Source organism: Furipterus horrens, unplaced genomic scaffold (assembly GCF_987537825.1).
Source record: "Furipterus horrens unplaced genomic scaffold, mFurHor1.1.pri manual_scaffold_8, whole genome shotgun sequence".
Lineage (NCBI taxonomy): Eukaryota > Metazoa > Chordata > Mammalia > Chiroptera > Furipteridae > Furipterus > Furipterus horrens.
In genome coordinates, this window is record NW_028327178.1 from 72,980,826 (window position 1) to 73,003,353 (window position 22,528).

Sequence of the window (22,528 nt, forward strand, 5' to 3'; positions counted from 1 at the left end):
GAGGGATCCTGTTAGAAAATGGAGGAAGGATACTTTCAAGGTCCCAGATGAGAAGAAAAAAGATGCACTTAGATCAACTATCATCCATCTTGATTATAAAAGAGAGAGCGAGGTAACATCAAGAGTAACCTGGAAAAGAGTTCATGTTTCCATGCTGCCTGAGTCTTGCCACATCCCTTTTTTGGCTGTCTGTTCTAGGACTGAAAATTACATTGATTTTCTAGGGCTCCTTGGTGGTATAAACAACAGAAACATATTGTCTAGAAGTTCTGGAGTCTAAAAGTCTGAGATCAAAGTGTTGGCAGAGTTGGTTCCCTTTGAGGGTTGTGAAGGAAGGATCTGTTGTCTTTCTCTTAGCTTCTGGTGGTTTGCTGCCAATCTTTTATGCTCCATGGCTTGTTGAAACATAAACCCAATCGCTGCTTTCATCTTCTCCTGGCATTCTCCCTGTGTGTGTGTCTATATCTAAATTACCCTTTTCACACACACACCAGTCATAGTGGATGAGGGGCCCACACTGTTCTATATAGTATGGCCTCATCCTAACTCATTATATCTATAATGACCCTATTTCCAAATACAGTCACATTCTGAGATACCAGGGATTAGGACTTCAACATATGAGTTTTAGGGGACACAATTAAACCCATAACAGAGAGGGAGCATATGGTCTCAGACTTGTGTTTATATCTTTGAAAGAAGTCAACAGCTCAGAAGAAACTTCATCTGAAGACTGAAAATCCAGCATGAATATAGATGACTGTCACCTGATGTTATTGAGATAGAAAAGAGAGGGGCTGTGCTAGCAACCTTGTAATTGTCCTCTGACCCTTCAAGGTCTAAATATTTCCAAAAGAACTGCATTTCTTACTTTTGGAACCTAGCATGGGGAAGGGTGTCTCCCCTAATTGGGCCAAAATCAACCCTAAATTATTGGAGTGGGAGCAGATGGCAGCTGGGTAGAGGCTGTCAGGTTGTAATAAAGGAGGGTTCTGATGGAGCCCTGTCCAAGCAGAAGTACTGTGTGAGATAAACCTCAAGGAAGAGAAAAGATGGATTGAAGAGATGAATATACAATGTCAGTGAGAAACAGGCAAGGTGAGAGTGGCCATGCCTCATAACTGTGGGGCCCTAGTGGGGATCTCTACTCTTTGGCTAGCATCGTGCAACCACCTTGAGTCTAGGACATCTGTCTGGTCCCAGTCTGTATGAGGTCCTCCCTGAACCTATCCCACTGCCCTCAACACTCCTCATGCATCCTTACAGCAATAAACACCTTCAATTGCCCTACCTGGGCCTCTGCTCCTGCAACTCAGAGACACACTAGAGCATATGACTTAGCCATCTACACATCCAATGTACCACCCTGATGAGAATATGCAGCAGTATTACCTCCAGAAAATGAGTTGCCACTATTGCCCTTTTCTATACATTGTGGACTTTTTTAAACAATATATCTTATGGTCTTATTATCTTAGGGTCAAATGATACAGATCCTAGAGATCAGTTAGAGTGGCACCTCTCAAACATGAATGGGATTCTGTTAAAATGCATCAGGTGAGTGGGTGGGGTGGGGCTGAGATTCTGCATCTCTTATAAACTCCTAGGGGGTGGGCAGTGGCCACACTTTCAGAAGCCTTGATGTAGCTATTTTACAGAAGAAGAAATGGAGAAACTAAGTGACTAATATGAAGTCCCACAGCCAGCAAGGGACAGTATCTAGGTTAGAACCCAGATCTCCCAGCTCTCAAGCTCAGTTCTCCATTTGTTCACACTAATAATTTAAAACAATCCCCACACAAAGGAAGCAGACCTCCTTTAATGCGATGTGAGTCATCTCATGAAGATGGAGTTGTGGACAGGCCAGCAGACAAGCCTGTCATTCTGAGCGATGATTCCATTCATGTGCTTCCTCCCATGTGAGCTGTGACAGTTCTGATTGGAAGAGAAATTGTGGCTGGAAGGACACAAAGGCCTTGATGGGCCTGGCTGTGTTCCAATAAAACTTGATTTTCAAAGAGAGCTGGTGGGCTGGATTTGGCTTGTGAGCCAAGGTTGGCCGACCCCTGTTCTGAGGTTGACTTACTGTTTACTGTTGTTTAGGGCCCAGATATTGTCAATTTTTGTCCAAGGAGAACTTTAGTTCATTGATACTAGTAATGAGTGTAAACAAGCAACAATTTGATGACACAAAGTTAGATTTTTTTATGTCCAAATTTATTCTAATTGAATTGAGTGCATTTCATCAATTTTTTAATAAATTTTATAGGACTTTGCATTCAAAGGCTTAGATTCAATAGGATTACAAAAATGGATGTAGGAACAAAGGCTAAGGAATGATTTTGGAGGTCATGATTGCTGATGAGAAGGAAAGAAAAGGAGTAGCAGAAAACCTAACCTGAAAATATCTATGTTGTTAAGTACAAATTTAGTTCTGAGCTTCCTGGAAGCCGAGGAAAAGAGCAAACACTAATGGGTTAATGTCATAGAGTGATTTCCCTAGAAGCAGAACTAGAGGTAGGGACTTGGATGCTCCAGACATATTGAAGGAGAGCTCTCAGGAGAAACCTGTGAGTGAGGGAGTAAAACAGGTGAGGCAAGGAAAGGAACCCTAAAATGATGTGGTCTTGAGTAAAGTTAAGCATTGATTGGCTTGATTCATTAGGAACTCTGGAGAATAAATTTCACTCCAGAGTCGTCCCTGTGGGAGACAAGCAAGCTGGCTCTTTCTGTCCTGAATCTGTCCATCATTGACCATGGGCTGCCCCATGGGTGTGGACAGAATCTTCTGGGTGAGAAAAATTCCATCAGCTAGGGCAATTCTCCAGGAAAGGGGCAGTTGTGAGTCATCAGCAGCAGACACAATAGCCACCAAGAACTTTCACTACAGTTATAGACTTCTATATGACTTTTAATCTTTCAGCCATCAAATTTCGCTTATGTATCAATTCTATATCTATATAGTGAACTGATCTATCATGGTTTCAAGTCCTAGGCTATTCCTGAGAATTAGCTGGAGAAGAAAACGTGTTCTCTGACATCAGGAAATGTATAAAAAAGTAGCCTTTACTATTATAAAAAAGACAAGAGATAACAAGTGCTGTGGAGCATATGGGGAAAAGAAAACCTTGTGCAGTTGTTGGAGGGAATGCAAACTGGTATAGCCATTATGGAAATCAGTATGGAGGTTCCTAAAAAACTTGAAACTAGAACTACTTTATTACCCAGCAATCCCACTTCTGGGTATACAGGGTATGGCAAATGTAGGTTTATAGTTGTTAGTACAGAAAATAATACAGTAATTAATAAATAATAATAAAAAATAAGCCCTGCATTTTGTGTACTCACAATTGTAAACCAACTTTTGCCCTGCCCTGTATGTTCATGGGCTATGAAATCAGTATGTTGAAGAGATATCTGCTCCGCCATATTTATTGCAGCATTATTCACAATAAACAAGACATGGAAACAACCTAAGTGTCCACCGATGCAAGAATGGATAAAGAAAATGTACATATATAAAAAATAGAATATTATTCAGCCACAAAAAGGAGAAAATCTGTAACTTGTGAGAACATGGATAGTAAGTGAAATAAATCGGACAGAGAAAGACAAATACTGTATGATCTCACATATGAAAACTGAAAAACCAAATTCACAGAAACAGAGTAGAATGGCTGTTGCCAGGGGTGCAAGGATTGGGAAGGTGTTGGTCAAAGAGCAGACATTTCCATTTATATGATACATGAATTCTGAGTATCGAACATACAGCATAGTGACTACAGCTAAAAAATAAAGCAATGCTTAGCATATGGTAACTCTTCAAAAAAAAATCTAAAAGAAAAAGTAATCTTCAGCTGTCTGCTCTAATTTTCTTTAATATTTTTACCTTTTCAGGCTACTGTTAAACATGCAGTGTTTTGTCCATATATGTCTTTTGGTGTCATCAATGTATAAGTAATGAATTTATGTGTTCTTTACATACAGACTGTAAACATTTTAAACATATACACAGAATGGATTCATTTTACAATTTATTTATGATAATAGTAGTTTATATACCCAAATATGGCTATAGTCATTTTGTCTACTTGAAATTTGTCATAATCCAAGAAGCAAAATTTTAAGTTCTTAAAATGGCTTTTCCAAAGTCCATATTCTAAACTTCTTACAGTTGTTTGTCCCCTCACTTAGGATTTAATTACTCTTACTCTACACACCACTGTTGTAATCTTTGGGATGTGATTCCCACACTATAGTTGATTAAGACAAGAAAATGGAAAGTATGGAGAAGACACTGATGTCAACCCCATGGCAAGTCCAAGCCTCAAAGTGCAGGCAAAATGACTACACCCCCATGTAATGGGTGTGATGGCACCAACCAGGAGTAATTCTGAATTCAGCCCATTGCAAGAACATGTGAAAATACAACATTTTGGTAATCCAAGTCATGAGTCTTCCAGCTGAGGCTCAGGAAATGTGCAGCACAGACAAGCATCTCCACTGGGCCCATCTGAATTACTGATCCACAGATTCCACAAGCCTAGTAAAACTGCTTCATGCCACAAAGTTTTGGGACTGTGGGTTTAACTTCCATAATGACCAGGGCAAGCACCGGCCCTTTATGGGGCATTTCCCAGTTTCAGGCACTTGCATATTTATCTCATTTACACCTCACAATGATCCCAGGAGGAATGTATTGTTATCACCATTTTACAGGCAAGAAAACTGAGACAGCGAGGTCAAGTCACTTGCTGATGGATGCTCGGACACTGGGCGGCACAACTGGGACCTGACTCAAGAGAGACTAATCCAGCAGCCTTGCTGTCTTGTCTGGGGTGGCCGCTGCCCTGGGATCTCAGTGAGGGACTCTGCTTTGTCTCGCTGTGCAGCCAGACTCTTAACAGTGACCCGCATCTCCCCGCTGCCCTACCTCTGGGCTCTGCCTTGTCCCATCTCCTTGGCTCTGTTCCTGTGCTAATCTCAGGCAGGTGCGGCAACAGAGACGCGGGGCTCAGACCTCCGGCCTGGGAAAACCGTGGGTTTACAGCCCCCCGCGGCTGCGCCTGGATCTACACTGGGTTTGCACAGACGCCCCGCTGCCTGTGGGCTGCTCTCGCCAAGGCTGGCGTGGTGGCGGGGGTCGCTAGTCAGGTTCCTTCCTGCGGGCACCAGGGAGGAGTAGGACCCTCCTTCTCAGAGACCAGGCCTGCGTCACTGTCTGTGTCTGAAGGCGCCCCCTGCCTCCTTCAGCCACCTCCCCTTTGTCTTCACAGGCATCCCTTTCAAAAATCTGCACGCGTAACCCTGTTTTGGGATCCATTTTTCTCAGAAGCTGAGCTAAAGCAAAGGGTGACAACCACACCTCCGCCCACTGCCCTGTCCTTTCCTCCTCTATCTTCACCTCTTCTCCACCTGCTGTGCGCCCCACCAAGTGGTGGACCAGGGCTCGGTGGCAGGAACGACTGTACCTTGTTCACACCATCAGCCATTGCCTGCAGCGTGAGCTCTCGGGGCCCATCCACCGTCTTCCCGTTGTCTGTTGGTCCCCAGCTAGCGCTGTAGATGTCGACCAGCTGGGGCATGTGGCTGATGGAGGAGGCTTCGATGATGTCCGTCATAAATGGCTGGTCCAGCATCCGGATACCTGTGGACATGGGCAGGTAGGTAAATACGACTTTTTGGTCCCCAGTTCACAGGAGACATCGGGTGGCGGGGAGGGCTCAGATCAAGGTTATGGTTGGTGGATTGCCCTGGGGATTTCTGCAGAATCCTGAGCCTAACTTGTGTGTGGCGTATGGCTTACACCTTCAGAGGATCAAGAAGGAGGCACAGACTGGCCCACCCATTCTTTTTAGATCCCACCCTCACCTTTCTTTTTGTAACTATTTGAAGACAACTATATTCGCCTAGTAAACTTTACTAGAATTCCCAATGGGGAGAGAACCACTTCTGTTCAAGACATTCCTAGATAAACTTGCTTCTAAGTGGAAGGTCAGGCTTCGAGAGAACTGGGTGTTGACTGGAGCCAAGTTTCAGAGGAGAAATAAAGCTACTGTGCATGATAGTGAGGGGGAAGCAATAGATAACAGATATTTAAGGAGAAATTCCAAAAGGCAGAGAGTGGGGCAGGGCAGGGACAGTGTAGGTCATCAGTGTAGGTTCAGAAAAGAGGAACTCTCAGTTGCATTTTATCTGACAAGGGACTTTGGGAAGGGCAGAAATGTTGCATAGCTTATTCTAAAATACACTAATAATGGGTTCATGTTACAAACCCCTTCTCTTTGTCCCCTATGGCATCTTTGTAAAGTTGGTGTTACTCTCTGATGCCTTGTGTGAGTTACTTCTTGCTGGGCAGTTGAAAAGAAGCAGAGTCCTGCAGTCCTGGATTGTGCATGTGGTGGGGGTAAACTTGAGCTGGGCAGAGGAACACAGAGAAGGGGCATGCCTGTAGGCACCTGTGATTCACATCACCCTGTGACTGGCCCTAAAAAGTCTCTTCAGAGTTAACTCAGCAGCAGCCGGTGGGATGGGCTTTTTGTACCTCAAAACGTTGGTGTTTGGTGCCATATTGTTCTGTGCTTGATACACTATTTTGTGGCAAGGAGCCTAGAATTTTAGTACACCAACTTGAATCTTTTTGTCAACGGAAATTTTGAAATGAAGGGGCTGGGCTACACACAGTCAAAGCTTGGATGCTGATACTTCTTATTTTTCCCCATGGTCAAAGGACATTATTACACAAGCATCATTCTCTAACATGGTATGTGAATCAGTTTAAAGAAGGACAACTATGGTTCTTGCAGGATGTGTAAAATTGACATAAAATTGTCTTCTCTCTTAAGAGTCTCTCATTTCTCTTCAATGTTTCATAGCCCACCCCTTGGGTATGCATTGCAGCTTCCACCAGGACTCGCCCTCCTCTTGACTAACCATAATATGTGTTCAGCAGGCTTTTCCCCAGAAGACTTTCTGGATCCAGTTCTCCAGGTTTTCCATTAACACCACACTTTCAGCCTTCTTTTAACATTGTTTGTATGTTTCATTCAGCACAAGGTAGCAAGGTCTTTGAGTACAGGGTATGTGTCTATTTTGTTCACTTCTGTGATGCAGGGCATCATCATGGTTCTTGGAATTTATCTTAAGCTTGATAAATATTTGGTAAATAAATGTATAGTATTATTACTTAATTTGGTTGCTTTTCTCCCTAACAGAAACAATAGCCCAGAAGAACAAATAAGAACAGGTTGAGATTTCCATCCTCTGCCATAACTTATAAATCAAGTCACCATTTTTTCCAACAAATATATATTTATGAGTTAACATTATTTCTCCTGGAGGAAGCTTATCCAAAATAAGCATGGTCTGAACTTTCTGGGAGTTGAATTTTATGGTTCATTTTATAAAGAATAGAAAATTTAAAACTCCATCTTTTGTTTTTTGTTCATCTATATTTTATTATTTAAAAAATTTGTTCAACAAAAGTTGCCCACAGGTCACAGAATAAACTAAATAGTACAGCTTCTTCCTGGCTGGTTTGGCTCAGTGGATTGAGCGTCGGCCTGCGAGCTAAGTGTCGCTGGTTCGATCTTCCAGTTAGGGCACATCAGAGAAGGAAAACTCTGACCCGAAAAAACCTCCGCTGCCTTGCGGCATACCTCTTCAGGGGAAAGGCTAAGGGAGTAAACCCCGACAGAAAATCCGGAGCCGGAGTCCCTAAGGCGGTTTGACGTTGTAGTCAACACCGGCAACTCCTGCGGCGCACCTGAAGCCAAGCTGTATTGACTCCGTCTTTCCCTTGGGCCCTTCAGCTGCGAAGAGAGGGGGGGTCTGCTGCATGGGCAACAGCAGACCCTCCATATCACCCTGCCCAGGCTCTGTAGCTTCAGCTTCACTGGAGAGGACACTCCAGCGTCATCGCAAGATGTCGATTTAACACGGGAGGAGACAGATAACGTGTCACTCCCGAGTCGGACTGCACAGCCATTCTCGGTGGTGCAGATAGACTCTTAAGAAGCTACACCATCGTCTCTCGAGACGGATGGCTGCCGGCTGCCGACAGCTTCTTCCTGTAAGAAGTCATGCTCACTTTGTGGACAAGGAAATATCACAGAGACGATGGTACTCACTTTCTTGCAATAAGAAACTTCAGATGGTTTTGAATTTGTCTAGTGCTCAGATGACCAGGACTGAACAGCCACCTTAAATGGAAGGTGAGACAAATTTGACCCTGGCCAAAGTAGGCCTGGACTGTCCCACTACCTGCCAGCCAATAGCAACACTGGATTTTGTCATACAGCCAGTGCATGGTGCATCCAGCTGTGTCCTGTACCCTCTCTCTTTGCAGCTCTTATCCCTTTGTCTCTCCCCCTTTTCATCCCCTCCCTGGCTCCCTTTGTGCAGCACAGAACATCAGAGCTGGTGTGCATTAATCTTCTGACTGTTTCAGCATCAAGAGAGACAAGGGCAGCCACAGATCGGAAGCAAGGCTCTCATTTATATTCAGGGGCCAGGCGCCTGACATTTTTTAATCTCGTTAAGCTCTGGAGGAATGAGGCATATATTAATTGAATGAGACACAGCATTAATTTTTGCAAGTGACTGCACCATTAGCAGCCAAGACACAGGCTCAGGGTGACCCAAAGGTTTTTAGGGAGAGCTCCTCCTCTGTCTCTCGGTACTCTAGGAGCTACAGGAGGACAGAGAGGGAGGACATAGAGAACGCATGAGAGTGAGAGACAGAGTCAAAGAGGGAAGACCAGGGAGCTAGGATGCAGTGTCTTCACATTTGTAAAAATGCTCTGCTGGCTAATGTGACTCAATGGTGAGGAGACATGGTGCACATCAAGCATCTATTCCTCCATCCCCCTAACCCCCCGGGCCTGATCACCACATTAATGACCAGTGGTGGCTCTGCATCTCCCTCCTCTCTTCTTTTAGGTTCTGAGCCTCATGCCTGTCTGCACAATTTACACTACTGCTTGCCTATAGAGCAGCAATTTTCAACTGGTGTGCTGCAAGAATTTTTAAAACATGCAATACCTATTTAGGCAGGGGCACTGACCTCTTTTCCCTTAGACTGCCAAATAAAAAAATGACAGAAGTCTACAACAACAAGAACAACAAAATAGCCATCCGCGGTAAATGCCCTGTCTTGAACTATAAATATGTAGGTCATGTAATAGAGTAGGATCTTATTGGTCATGTTGTATAATAAAGTTGCATCTGATTGGTTAATTCTTGGTACCAGAAATCCGCATATACAAGTATAGGCATCTGATTTGTTAAAAAGTCACGTTGGAGCAAAAAGGGTAAGTAATTATTATTATTGGCACGACTAAACATCGACATTGCGGCTCTACAGGAGACCCGGTTGGCCGACAACGGAACTATCAGAGAAACCAACTACACCTTCTACTGGCAAGGGAAGTCTCCGGACCAACCAAGACAGCACGGTGTTGGGTTCGCTGTGAAGAACACGCTTGTTAACTCCATAGAGCCACCCACAGGAGGCACAGAGAGATTACTTACCCTCCGATTGTCAACAACTTTCGGCCCAGTCAGCATTCTTAGCGCGTATGCCCCAACCCTCTGCGCCACCACTGAAGAGAAAGAACAGTTCTACCATGCACTGGACAAAGCATTATCCAAGATCCCCAGAAGTAACGCTCTTTATCTCCTTGGAGACTTCAACGCAAGAGTAGGAGCCGACCACATGGCCTGGCCCACCTGCCTCGGAAACTTTGGGAGAGGAAAGATCAATGAGAATGGTCAGCGACTGCTTGAGCTTTTGTGTCACCACAGCCTGTGCGTGACAAACACATTCTTCAAGTGCAAAGAGATCCACCAGGTGTCATGGAGGCACCCCCGCTCCCGCCACTGGCACCAGCTTGACCTCGTCATCACCAGAAGAACGGATATTGGCAGCACCCTCCTCACCCGCAGCTACCACAGTGCAGGCTGCGACACGGACCATGCCCTCGTGGTAAGCAAGGTGCGCATAATGCCGAAGAGGTTGCACCACTCCAAGATGAAGGGTCGCCCACGCATCAACACCAGTTGTGCCAGCAACCCAGTTAAGACCCAGCAATTCATCAACAGGATGGAAGATGCACTCGGCGAGGGAATGGCGGCAGATGACATTATCGAATCCAATTGGCCACGTCTCCGCGACGCCATATACAACTCCGCCATTATTGCTTATGGGAAGAAAGAGTGGAAGAACGCTGACTGGTACGAGGCTCACTGGGAAGAAATGGAACCCGTGATCGAGGCTAAGAGGAAGGCCCTACTGGCTTACAAGGCCACGCCCACTCCCAGTACACTTCAAGCTCTACGGGCTGCCAGGAACAAAGTCCAGAAGACCGCCTGCCACTGTGCCAACACCTATTGGCTAAACCTGTGCAGAAGCATTCAGGAAGCCGCCGATATAGGCAACGCACGAGGAATGTATGAGGGTATCAAGAAGGCAACAGGCCCAATCCCCTCCAAGATCGCCCCCCTTAAGTCCAAGACAGGTGAGGTCATCACTGACCAGGAACAGCAAATGCGGCGGTGGACCGAGCACTACCTCGAGCTGTACGCGACGAGGAACATCGTAACAGACACTGCTCTTAACGCCATCCCAGACCTACCAGTCATGGAGGAGCTAGACACCCCACCTACTGCGGCAGAGCTCGGCAAAGCCATCGACCGCCTCGCTTGCGGGAAAGCACCAGGAAGCGACGGAATCCCTCCAGAAATCCTAAAGAGCGGGAAACCAGTCCTGCTACAGCCGCTCCACCATCTACTCTGTCTCTGCTGGAAGGAGGGTTACATCCCCCAGGATATGAGAAACGCCAACATTATCACCATGTACAAGAACAAAGGAGACCGCAGCGACTGCAACAACTACCGGGGCATCTCTCTCCTCAGCGTCGTCGGCAAAGTATTCGCCCGGGTCGCTCTTGCCCGCCTGCAGACCCTTGCTTCCCGCGTCTACCCAGAGTCCCAGTGTGGCTTCAGAGCTGGCCGATCAACAGTGGACATGATCTTCTCCCTACGTCAGCTGCAGGAGAAGTGTCACGAGCAGCATAAACCACTCTACCTCGCCTTTATCGACCTCACGAAGGCGTTTGATCTGGTCAGTTGAAGCGGACTCTTCAGCTTGCTATGGAAGATTGGCTGTCCACCACATCTGCTTGCTGTGGTCATGTCCTTTCACGACAACATGCACAGCATGGTGTCCTACAACGGCGCAACCTCTGAGGCCTTCCCAGTCAGCAGCGGAGTAAAGCAGGGCTGCGTCCTCGTGCCTACGCTGTTCGGAATCTTCTTCTCCATGCTCCTCCAATACGCCTTTAAGGACTGCAGCGAGGGTGTCTTCATTCACACCAGATCCGATGGCAAGCTCTACAACCTGGCCCGTCTACGGGCCAAGACCAAAGTCAAAGAGGTGCTCATCCGTGAGATGCTCTTCGCCGACGACGCAGCCTTGACATCACACTCCAAAGAGGGACTCCATCAGCTAGTCACTTGCCTTTCCCACGCATGCAAGGAGTTCGGACTAGCCATCAGCCTGACGAAGACGAACGTTATGGCTCAAGGCACGGGGACTCCCCCATGCATCACCATCGACGGATACACCCTGGAGGTTGTCAACGACTTCACTTACCTCGGGTCCACCATCTCGAGCTCTCTGTCAGTTGACTTGGAGGTCAACCGGAGAATCGCCAGGGCAGCCACAGTTATGGCCAAACTGAACCGGCGAGTGTGGAACAATCCCAGCCTCACTGAGAAAACCAGACTGCGCATCTACCAAGCCTGCGTACTCAGCACTCTCCTCTATGGCAGCGAGACGTGGACCACCTATGCAAGGCATGAAAGGAAACTCAACAGCTTCCACATGAGGTGCCTGCGATGCGTCCTGCATGTCGCCTGGCAGGATAAGGTTCCCAACACCGAGGTGCTGAAGCGAGCCAACATGAGCAGTTTGCATGCAGTTCTTAGTGAGAGACGCCTCAGGTGGCTCGGCCATGTCAAAAGAATGGATGCAGGCCGTATTCCCAAAGGCCTCCTCTACGGCGAGCTAGCAGAAGGCCAGAGGATGACAGGGCGCCCAAAACTGCAGTTCAAAGACATCTGCAAAAAGGACATGACACAATGCTCCATCAATCTCAACACATGGGAAGTTCAAGCAGACGACCGCCTAGCCTGGAGGCTCGCGGTCAGGCAAGGTACGTCACGCGCAGAGGCTGCGCGCAAAGAGGAGGCGGTCCAGAAAAGATCGAGGCGGAAGCAGCGTCAACAGCAGCAACAACAGCCATCTGCCTCCACCTGTAACAAGTGCGGCAGGGATTGTCACTCACGAGTCGGACTGCACAGCCATTCTCGGCGGTGCAGATAGACTCTCAAGAAGCTACGCCATCGTCTCTTGAGACGGACGGCTGCCGGCTGCCGGCTGCCGGCTATATTATTGCTATATTGCTATATTTTTGTAAATCAATAAAAATTATACCTATTTTTGTCAGATCATATATATATATATATATTTGGTGTGACATGGAATTTTAATAATTAGTTTATGTGTGCCATCAGATGAAAAAGGTTAAAAATTGCTGCTCTATGGGGATCACGGCCCTGGAAGAAATCTTTTCTTCCTCTTTTCCTGTTACAAAACATGAGCTTGTACCTGACACCAGGAAATGCAACATCTACCCACCAACCTCTTTATCTCTAACTGCCACATTTAGCACTTATGGATGTTAATCAGCAAGCTAAGGAGCAAATTCACATTGATCAAAGTTTTAAGGAAATGAAAATGTTATTTATTGTACTAATGGGTGATTTTATTGATTTATTTAAAAACTCAGATAAAAAATGTGTAAACCCAAATATGTAGATGCAGTTCATTGCTGGTAGCAAAATTCCAGGTTATTTTAACAATGATCAACAGTGTGATTTTCAAACTCTTCAGAATCTTTGGTCAAGGGGATTTCATCCTGAAGCCCAATAAATAAATCTTTATGTTCTAGCTTAAAAAGGAAGGGAGGTGTTGGGCCAATCGCATCTCACCTGGCTGTACCCTGTGGCTGACAGGGATGATGCTGTAGAGCCCACCCTTAAGTCTCTTGCTGTGCCCTGTCCCAGTTACTCTCTGCGACTTGGCTTTGTTCTGTCCCTACCAGCAATCATTATCTGATATTATCATGCTTATTTGCTCATTGTCAGAGTCTTCTCTTAGACTATCAGCTATGTGAGAGCAGGTATTTTGTCTGCAGGCTCACTTGCTGTATCCTGTCAGCCACACCAGGACTGGGCATGTGGTATGCACCCAACAGCAAGGTCCAGGTCTCCTTGGAACTGTTGATTTGATTGGAATAAAGGAACAGAGGTAAGATGGTGCTGGTGGAAAAGGAGATATTTTATTTATTTACTTTTAAAATATGCTTTATCGATTATGCTGTTACAGTTGTCCCAATTTCTTTTCCCTTTGTTCCCCCTCCATGCAGTGACACCCCCCCCAATGGTCCACCCCCCACTTAGTCCATGTCCATTGGTTGTGCATATAGTTCTCAACATCTTCTTGTCTACTCCACTCCCTCCTACTATGCTTCTTAATTCCTGTACCATCTCCCTCCCTTTCTCCTCTCCTCTCCCTGCTGACCTCCCCCCAATACGTTCTCCATACTTATAATTCTTTTCCCACTCTCGTTGCCTACTTAGTTTACCTTTGTTTCAGTTCCCTAGCTTCTGTTGTTGGTTGTTGTGATACAGTTTTCATTTTAATATTCCTAGTTTTGATCCTCTTTCTCCTAAACAAGTCCCTTTAATATTTCATATAACAGTGGTTTGGATCTGATGAACTCCTTCAGTTTTACTTTGTCCTGGAAGCACTTTCTCTGCCCTTCTATTCTGAATGACAGCTTCACTGGATAGAGTAATCGTGGCTGCAGGTTTTTGCTTTTCATTACTTTGAATATTTCTTGCCAGTTCCTTCTTGCTTGCAGAGTTTCTTTTGAGAAATCAGCTGATAGTTTTATTGGGACCCCTTTGTACATAATTCTCTTCTTCTCTTGCTACTTTTATGATTCTCTCTTTATCCTTAATTTTTGACATTTTGATTAAAATGTGTCTTGGTGTGGTTCTCCCTGGGTCCAGTTTTTTTTGGAACTCTCTGTGCTTCCTGGACCTGTAAGTCTATTTCCTTCTCCAGGTTAGGGAAGTTCCGCTTTAATATTTTTTTCACATAATTTTTCAATTTCTAGTTCTTCTTCATCTTCTGGCAACCCTATGATTTGGATGTTGGCCTGCTTATAGCTGTCTCATAGGCTTCTGAGCCTCTCTACATTTTCCTCACTTTTTATTTCCTCTTTCTGCACTGGTTCACTGTTTGTTCCTTCCCTATGTTTTGATTTGTTGATTTGATCCCTGGTTTTCTTTCCCTCACCACTAGTTTTGTATGTGTTTTTGTTCATTTCAGCAGGACTAGCCTTCATTCTTTCCTTGTCTTCTTTAAGATCTGCTGTTAGTTCTGTAAGCACTTTTATAACCAAAGCTCTGAACTGTGTCTCAGAAAGATTTCCTATCTGCTGCTTTGTTAGATTAGATATTTGCTGTCTGGTCAGCTGCCTCACCGGAATCTCTATCATGATCTGTGCCCTCCTGACAGTTTTGTGTTTACCTTTGCTTCCTGGGCGGGGCTGTCACACCTCCTATGCTATAGGGGGCAGAGCCCCATGCACTTGTCACAACTGGGTGACCCTTCTCATCACGCTGTGGTGTTGTCTGTGGGGGTGGGGGTCCAAGATGGATTCCTGCCATTCACTCTCTGCTGAGAGACCGGGAGCCTCCTTCTCCATCCCCACCCACTCTGGGCCTCACAGTCCAAGGCAATGAGGGTCTGCCTTCCCCAGCATTGGAATCACAAGCTGACGGGTCTGGTCTGCAGCCAGGGGTGCTCCCCAGGTGCTTCTCACCTCCCCTTAAATATGGGTGTCTGTGCTTACTGCCGTCCTGTAGCCATTGCTGCTGCACAGCTTGGCCTCTCTGCTCTAGCTTTGCCCCTCCTACCCGTCCGGATGAGCACCACTTCTTTATAACTTCATATGTTGGACTTGCAGACCTCCATTTATTTTCTGGAACTTCTGGTTATTTCTGGTTTTGTGGTAGTTGTATTCCTTCTTAGTTGTGGAGGGAGATGGAACATGTCAGTCTAGGCCTCCATCTCGGCCAGAAGTCTGAAAGGAGCTATTTTAGCTTCCTAGATAGAAACTGCATCAGCTTTGGTCCTTAAAGCCTCATGCCATTAATCTCTTCACTCCAATCATCCATGCATACTTCCATTCAACAGTAAAATTTCTACTGTTTATAATGGGTTTCTTCATTGGCCCTTCTTTTTTTTTATTTTGTCCTTGCTTTCGGCTGTTCAGGAAATAGGGGTTGAGCACCCACTGTGTGCAGGCCTTGTGCTAATTGCTGAGGCGTGAAAAAAGACAGACATGGCCTTTCTCCTCATGGAGACTGTCATCTACCTGAGGAGAAAGTTATGAATATATACAACAACATGCAATAACAAAAATATGCAATATCCAATAGTAGTTACAGTTGGGGTAGAAAAGTTCAGCAGGCTTTAGGTGATGTGGGAGAAAACAATGGGAACCTGAGAGCTGAAGGATGAAGAGAGGTGGCTCAGTACAGTGTAGGGATGGAGTATTCTGGACAGAGAGAAAAGCATATGCAAAGGCTCAGTAGTAGAAGGAGTGTGGCTAATACTTTCTAGATTATAGTTGCTAGGAGGCTTTATTTAAATTATATGTACCCAGAGACTAACCATGTATGAATGGGAACTTAATGTTCAATGAAGATGGCATCACAAATCAAAGGGACAGGCTGGGTTATTAAAGAGTGGAAACACTGACTCACTATTAAGAGAAATATAAAATGGGACTCCCAGTTAGCATAATTTACAAAGGTGGAATCCAGTTGGACTAATGACCTCCTGTAAAAGTTTGGAAGAAGGTATTTGCATTGATTAAAACTGATCAGAGACTAATATCTAGGACATAACATGAATGCTTGCAAATCAACAAGAGAAATACAGGATCCTCAATGGGATAATGAGCCAGGTTTATAATAGAGGAGAACCTAAGAAGCTAACAGGCAGAAGAAGAGTTGTTCAATGATTTTTAATCTTTTTTGTTTACCTTTGGAAGACTTATTTCATAATCTCATCTGTTTCCTTTCTGTTTCTAGACTAAGATTCTACAGCACTATAATTTTAGCCTTTTCTTGAAGACAAGGTGAAGAGAGACCCAGGACCCTGGAGGGACTTGGGATATTCGCTGCCAACACCTCCCCAACCTGTAACACCTTGACACCACCAGAAGCTAGCAAGAGCTTAGTAAGCCACCAGGTGGCGCTCCACACATCCCTAGCTCATTTAATATTAAAAAACAGCAAAATTTATAATTGCCAATCAGAATGAACAAAATGTTCCCCCTGAATATGTAAGATGGAGAAACGCGAAATTCTGCTTTTGTTGGGATTTTGAGTAACCCTTCAGCACTTCCTCATGACGATTTCCTTTTTGCTCCTCTGGGGAAGCCTAGAGAACACTGGATGTCCTAACCTAAGGGACACAGGACAGGGTATAGCGCTTCCTGGCCCTTGAGCAGTTAGAATCAGAGTGAGTGGTTACGGAGGAGCAAAGCTGGGGTTTAGGGAGTGGAAAGGAGAGAAAAGGAGGCTGCTTTGCTGAAAATCTTTGTGTGGCTGGGCATGCCTCCCACCAGCTCTGGTCTTGGTTTCTGTAATCCCAAAGCATTGCTGTGAGGGTGTCAGGGAGCACGGGTCCTGCCTTTGAGATACCAGGCTGCATTCACCCGCCTATGGGTTGGGGGTTAGTCAGCAGGTGAGATGGAGGCTGCTGTACTCTGCCTGGATCCACTACCTCCATCTGCATGGTTTTGCCTGGGGCCGTCCTCTCTGCTTTAGGAGTTCTTTTTAGCTCAGGTGAGCTGTCAGGCTGGGCAGGCCAGGGTGTTCACGTTCAGCAGCCTTCCCCACCAATGAGGGTCAGCCTCCTCACCTTGGGAGGGGTAATTTTGAGAAGTATTCCCATAGTCACTTAGGTCCCCAGTAGTCTATGAGAGCAATCAGCTCATCTACACACACTGCTGCTTCCTTTCTTTCTCCACCTTTCCCTTTCTCTGGCTTCCTGGGATCATCTTTCAAATAAACTTGCACCTGTAGGTAAACAAAATTTGCTATCACAAAATGTGTCTCTCTGGCATGAGGATTATTTTATTTTTAGGAAACAAAAGACTCAAGAAGAACCTTTGACCTTCCCTCTTACTGCCTAAAAGAATTTAGGTAGAGGGCCTGTCCTCTTAGGTACTACAGGGTAAGGTGAAATAGGTGTGGCAGGGCCTAGAGATCAGAGTCTGCTGTCTTTCATTGTCTCTGCATGGCCCAGCAAACATTTGTTTACCAAACACTGGCTTTTCCATTTCCTTGTGAATTGCTTTATTCCCCTTCAAAATCCCAAAATACTACCCCCTTCTCCTTAGCTCAAGATGGCATATGAGCCTCAACTGCTCTATCTGTTCTTCGGCCCCATATTCTTATGGAACCCCTGTATATATGCATATAATTAAATTTGATTATTTTCTCTTGTTAATCTGTCTCATGTCAATTTTATTCTTAGACTAGCCAGAAGAACCTAGAAAGGTAGAGGAAAATTTCTTTCTCTCAGTTTTGGTGTCTGGCTTTGCATCTAGGAAATGCAAATTAAGAGAGCAGTTTAATTATGTACATTTGATTAGCAGCTCAGATGTTTTCAGAGTTCAGATAATAGAGGAACAGACAGAAGAAGCAGATGAGTAAAGGAACCCCAATAAACCTCCAAAACATATTGAGCTGTTCTAACTCTTAATTTTTGTAGGCAGTGTAGTTTTAAGAAACCCTTGTTTAAAAAACCAATTACTTTGGGTATACAGAGCCTTCAAATCTATTTTGAAGATCGTCACTGGGAATGAGAAATTCAGGTTTGAATTTTTCAGTTGCCTCCAGTTTTGCCTTGTGAATAGAGGACACACCTCATCTCAGCTACTGCACGAGGTACAAACCTAGATTATAAAATATTACTTGGATGATATTCTTTCCCTGCTTTCAAAATGGCTTCTGACCTTTTAATGCTAGTATTTTGGATGCACACAAAGTAAAGAGGGCTGAAACGGGAGGGACAAAGCCTCCTCTATTTACATTTCAGAACCTTCCAGATATATTCTTTTGTGAAATTCAGCACCTAGCTCAGGGAAGCTTCTTAGTGAACAGTGTTGAAAGAGGTTAATTGTGTGTCTGTATAAGTTGCTCTTGCTTTATTTAGGTCCCTAGAAATGCAAGTGTCAGCACAAAGTATGTTTCTGGTTCCATTAAATCACCAGGAAAAATATCAAGACAGTTGTAAAAAAAGAGAAACAAGGTTGGGTGAGTAATCCTTAATAAATTAAGAACCAATTTGATGCTAAATTTAGAATGAGCCAGGAGCCACTCCATTCTCGTCTTGTTGAAAGATTATGAATCCTGCTTTTTCATCCTTTTCTCTCTCTCTTTTTTAGGATGGGCACTTATTTTGGTTTCTAGTGACTTGCCACTCTCATTTCTAAAGCCTTCTGTAAAGATTAAATTGTTAAATATCTTTCTTGTGGAACCTAGTAAAAAGTTCTAGGTAGAATATCTTTCCTTAAAGATGAAATACATTGTACAAAACACAAAGAACAGAAAACAATTTTGAAGATTCCAAGTATGTTTATAACAATTTATACACATCTCCTTGTAGTCTACAGTCTTTGTTTGAATCTCATTAAAATGTTTTTGATATTGACAAGAAAGAGTACAGAAAATACAATTTCATTTATATAAAGTTTAAAAACTGGCAATAACCAATGTCTGCTCTTAGAAATCAGGATTGTGATTATTTTTGTGTGCATGGATAGTAACTGGGAGGGGACACAAGGAAGGCTTTTGGACTCCTGGTAATGTTTTATGTTTTGGCCAGTCTGTAAAAAATCATTGAGCTATATGTTTGTGATCTATGCATTTTTCTGCATATTACACTTAAATAAAAATTTAAAAGTTTGTTAATATTGTAATATAGGTTAAAATAAAAATAATTTTTCATTCTTGTTAAACCTATGTGTCCCAGATCTCCTGCGGCAGTGGGAATTTTTTCCAGGCCTTGGCCAGCCCAGAGACTAGGATAATGCATTGTGGGGCTGGTTGCCTGAACTGGGGCCTGCTATTCAGCAGGGACAGCTTACCTGCGACCTTGGAGTTGTAAGCCACTCCGACGCCACAGATATTGTTGTTGGCTGCGGCAGAAACTTCCCCTGCACATCGGGTCCCATGGCTGTGGAGAAAAATAAAGACAAATTACAATTTCAAAAGACTCTGGAGATGGTTCCTTAAATTCTATCACTTGGAAGCAATTTGGTTCTTTTCAATGACTCAGTTAGCCCTAAGCCAGCACTTGACCCACCTGATTTTCCATCTGTGTATCCCAGTGTCCCTTTTTTTTCTCCTCCCACTCCAGCTGCCTTCTTGACCTTGGCTTATTTCTACTAAAAGAGGCTTTTCAGAACATTTCAATCTTGAAATTTGATCTTTACTTTAAAATTTTAAGTATCTTTCTGCACAAAACACATGAATCTTTGGTGAAAAAGAAACACCATATAAAACAGATTTGTACTGGTTGGAAGAGCTCTGATTTTTTTTTTTTTGAAACACTAGAATTGTGGGCTGATGCCTAATTTCAAGGCTGGCCCATCCATTGGGGTGTAATGCTTCCTGTCAGTAACAGGATAATGCTTCTTAATTTTTTTTTTTTTGATCACAGATTCCTTTGAAGATGTATTGAATGATATAGATTCCCACTTTGCTCCAGGAATTAAAAAAGCATATATTGCAACATTTTGAATAGTTTCTAGGGGTCCATAGAAACTTCGAGGCTGATCAGATTAAGAACTCCAGGCATTTATTCGATAATCTTTCTAAGGTTTGCCTGGCCTTGTAATTCTGAGCAAGGCCTTCTCAGGGCTCATGTTCTAGAATGTTCTCTGCAACAGATGCTGTAATTGCATTCATTTTCTCCCTTTTGTTTTTTCTCTCTTCCTTTATACCACAGGTTCCAAATAGTTCTTCCCTTCCTGTGTGTATTTTCTCTCTCCTTGAATTGGCCTTGTGACTTTGGTTGATCCATAAAATGCAGTGGAAGGATGATGAACTACTTCTTAAAAGGTCTGGAAGCTTCTGCTTCCATCAGCTGGTGCCAGCTGCCATATAGAGGAGCTTGAGTTAGCCCACAAATGAATGGAGCATCTGGAGAGAGGCCCAGCAACACCCTCTAATGTTTCAACACCTTTGATGAGGCGCCTGATGTGTGGGACACCTTCCTCCTCCAGACCAGTCAGATCACCCCAGTCAGCAGCTAGCAGAAAGAGATGGGCTGTACCTGCCCAGGTTACAGAATTGTGAGCAAATAAATGTTTGTTCTTTGTTAAGCCATTAAGTTCTGGGGTATTTTGTTAGTGGCACTAGGGAACTGAAATAAGCATAAACTCTTAAGTCAATCAGAATGCCGTGTTTTACTCCTAAACAGCAAGATGTGAAAGTCATCTGAAATTACCAGTCCTGACCCTGACAAGTTCATTTTAAAGGTATATGAGGCAGCTAATGGATAAAATGGTTCCATTACCAAGTCTGCTGGAACAGTGTAAGCACAGCCTGCTGAAGGGCCAGTTTGGGGAGGGCTGGCTTTTCCACTTGCTGCTCAAATTTTAGCACACAATAAGGAGATGTGGGTGTAGGGGTTGACTGGCCATAGGGGCCCTAGGCAGTCTTGATTTATGCAGTATTGACTAGTGTACTGTTTGCGACATCCTCTTGGGGCAAGCAGAGCTATTGCACCAGCCCTTATAGTACACACACAAATGTATTCACACTCACTTTTTTCTTTGTATGAATAAAAGTAAATCCTGCCTCCATAAAAACTATATACATCCTGGGCTGCAAGTTCCATTTGAAACAAGAATAAAATCTGTATATTGTGTCTAAGTAAACCCTAAAGTTATTATAGAAGTTGGTGCTTGTGGTGAAAGGTCTATGAAAATTTACAGTGTTGAGCAAATCACTGCCTACTAGTCTAACTAGTCTAACTTTTCTATAAACCACATCTGAGTTCTTGAGAAGATTCTTAGTTAGGGTGTAACTTGACAGGAGTGTCGTGGACATGGCTTTCATGGTTACTGCCTTCTTATGACAAATGCTGAAGAAATTGATAACTAAAGTGATGATGAACAGCATGAGAGCGCACACATGTATCTATATACATAAAATGATATATATCCCCCTTCATATTGATTCATATATACATTTAAATGTACATATTTATTTTATTCATATATTTAAATGAAGTAAACATATAGGTTTAAATGTATACAGTTAAGTATATATTTAAAGCATATATTTATTCTATATGGATATATTCATGAATATAGTCTTATATATTTATATATTTTACTCATGTAATATATACTTATACATTATCTATATAACCACATATTATATATTTGAATATATACTTATATAAAATACATACCATATATAAAGTATATATGTGCTTTATATATATATCGTCGGCAGCCGTCCGTCTCGAGAGACGATGGTGTAGCTTCTTAAGAGTCTATCTGCACCACCGAGAATGGCTGTGCAGTCCGACTCGGGAGTGACACGGTATCTGTCTCCTCCCGTGTTGAATTGACATCTTGCAATGTCGCTGGAGTGTCCTCTCCAGTGAAGCTGAAGCTACAGAGCCTGGGCAGGGTGATATGGAGGGTCTGCTGTTGCCCATGCAGCAGACCCCCCCTCTCTTCGCAGCTGAAGGGCCCAAGGGAAAGACGGAGTCAATACAGCTTGGCTTCAGGTGCGCCGCAGGAGTTGCCGGTGTTGACTACAACGTCAAACCGCCTTAGGGACTCCGGCTCCGGATTTTCTGTCGGGGTTTACTCCCTTAGCCTTTCCCCTGAAGAGGTATGGCGCAAGGCAGCGGAGGTTTTTTGGAATCAGAGTTTTCCTTCTCTGATGTGCCCTGACTGGAAGATCGAACCAGCGACACTTAGCTCGCAGGCCGACGCTCAATCCACTGAGCCAAACCAGCCAGGGTTTTTATATATATATATATACACACACACACACACACACACACACATATTTAAAAAAAAATGGATACTGATTAAATGTGAATTGCTTCCTTGCTGTTTGGCTCATACAGAACAAATAATTTTTAAATAAAAGTTTAAAAATTAATGCCATGTCTAATTTGACTGAGCACTAATTTCCTTATTAGTTAATGATCAGCCTTGTCAAGAGCTTTCTCCTAAGACCTGAACTGTGCAATTAGGCCATGCCTGGGCTAGTCAATGCTTTCATCGACAGCTGTGGAGAATGCAGAGGTACTGATGAAAGCAGAATCATGTGTGGAACCTGCTCT

General features: G+C 44.0%; 1 protein-coding gene across 1 annotated transcript in view; it reads right to left on the reverse strand.

Annotated features, from left to right (window-relative positions):
- The window catches only part of PCSK2 (proprotein convertase subtilisin/kexin type 2), a 364,203-nt gene that overhangs the window by 37,534 nt on the left and 304,141 nt on the right, over positions 1-22,528 (reverse strand). Inside the window, exons 7-8 of the mRNA XM_090286024.1 lie at positions 19,302-19,390; positions 5,472-5,647 (exon numbers count right to left, since the gene is read on the reverse strand). Coding sequence (XP_090142150.1) covers positions 5,472-5,647; positions 19,302-19,390 — 265 coding nt within the window. The remainder of the gene's footprint in view (positions 1-5,471; positions 5,648-19,301; positions 19,391-22,528) is intronic.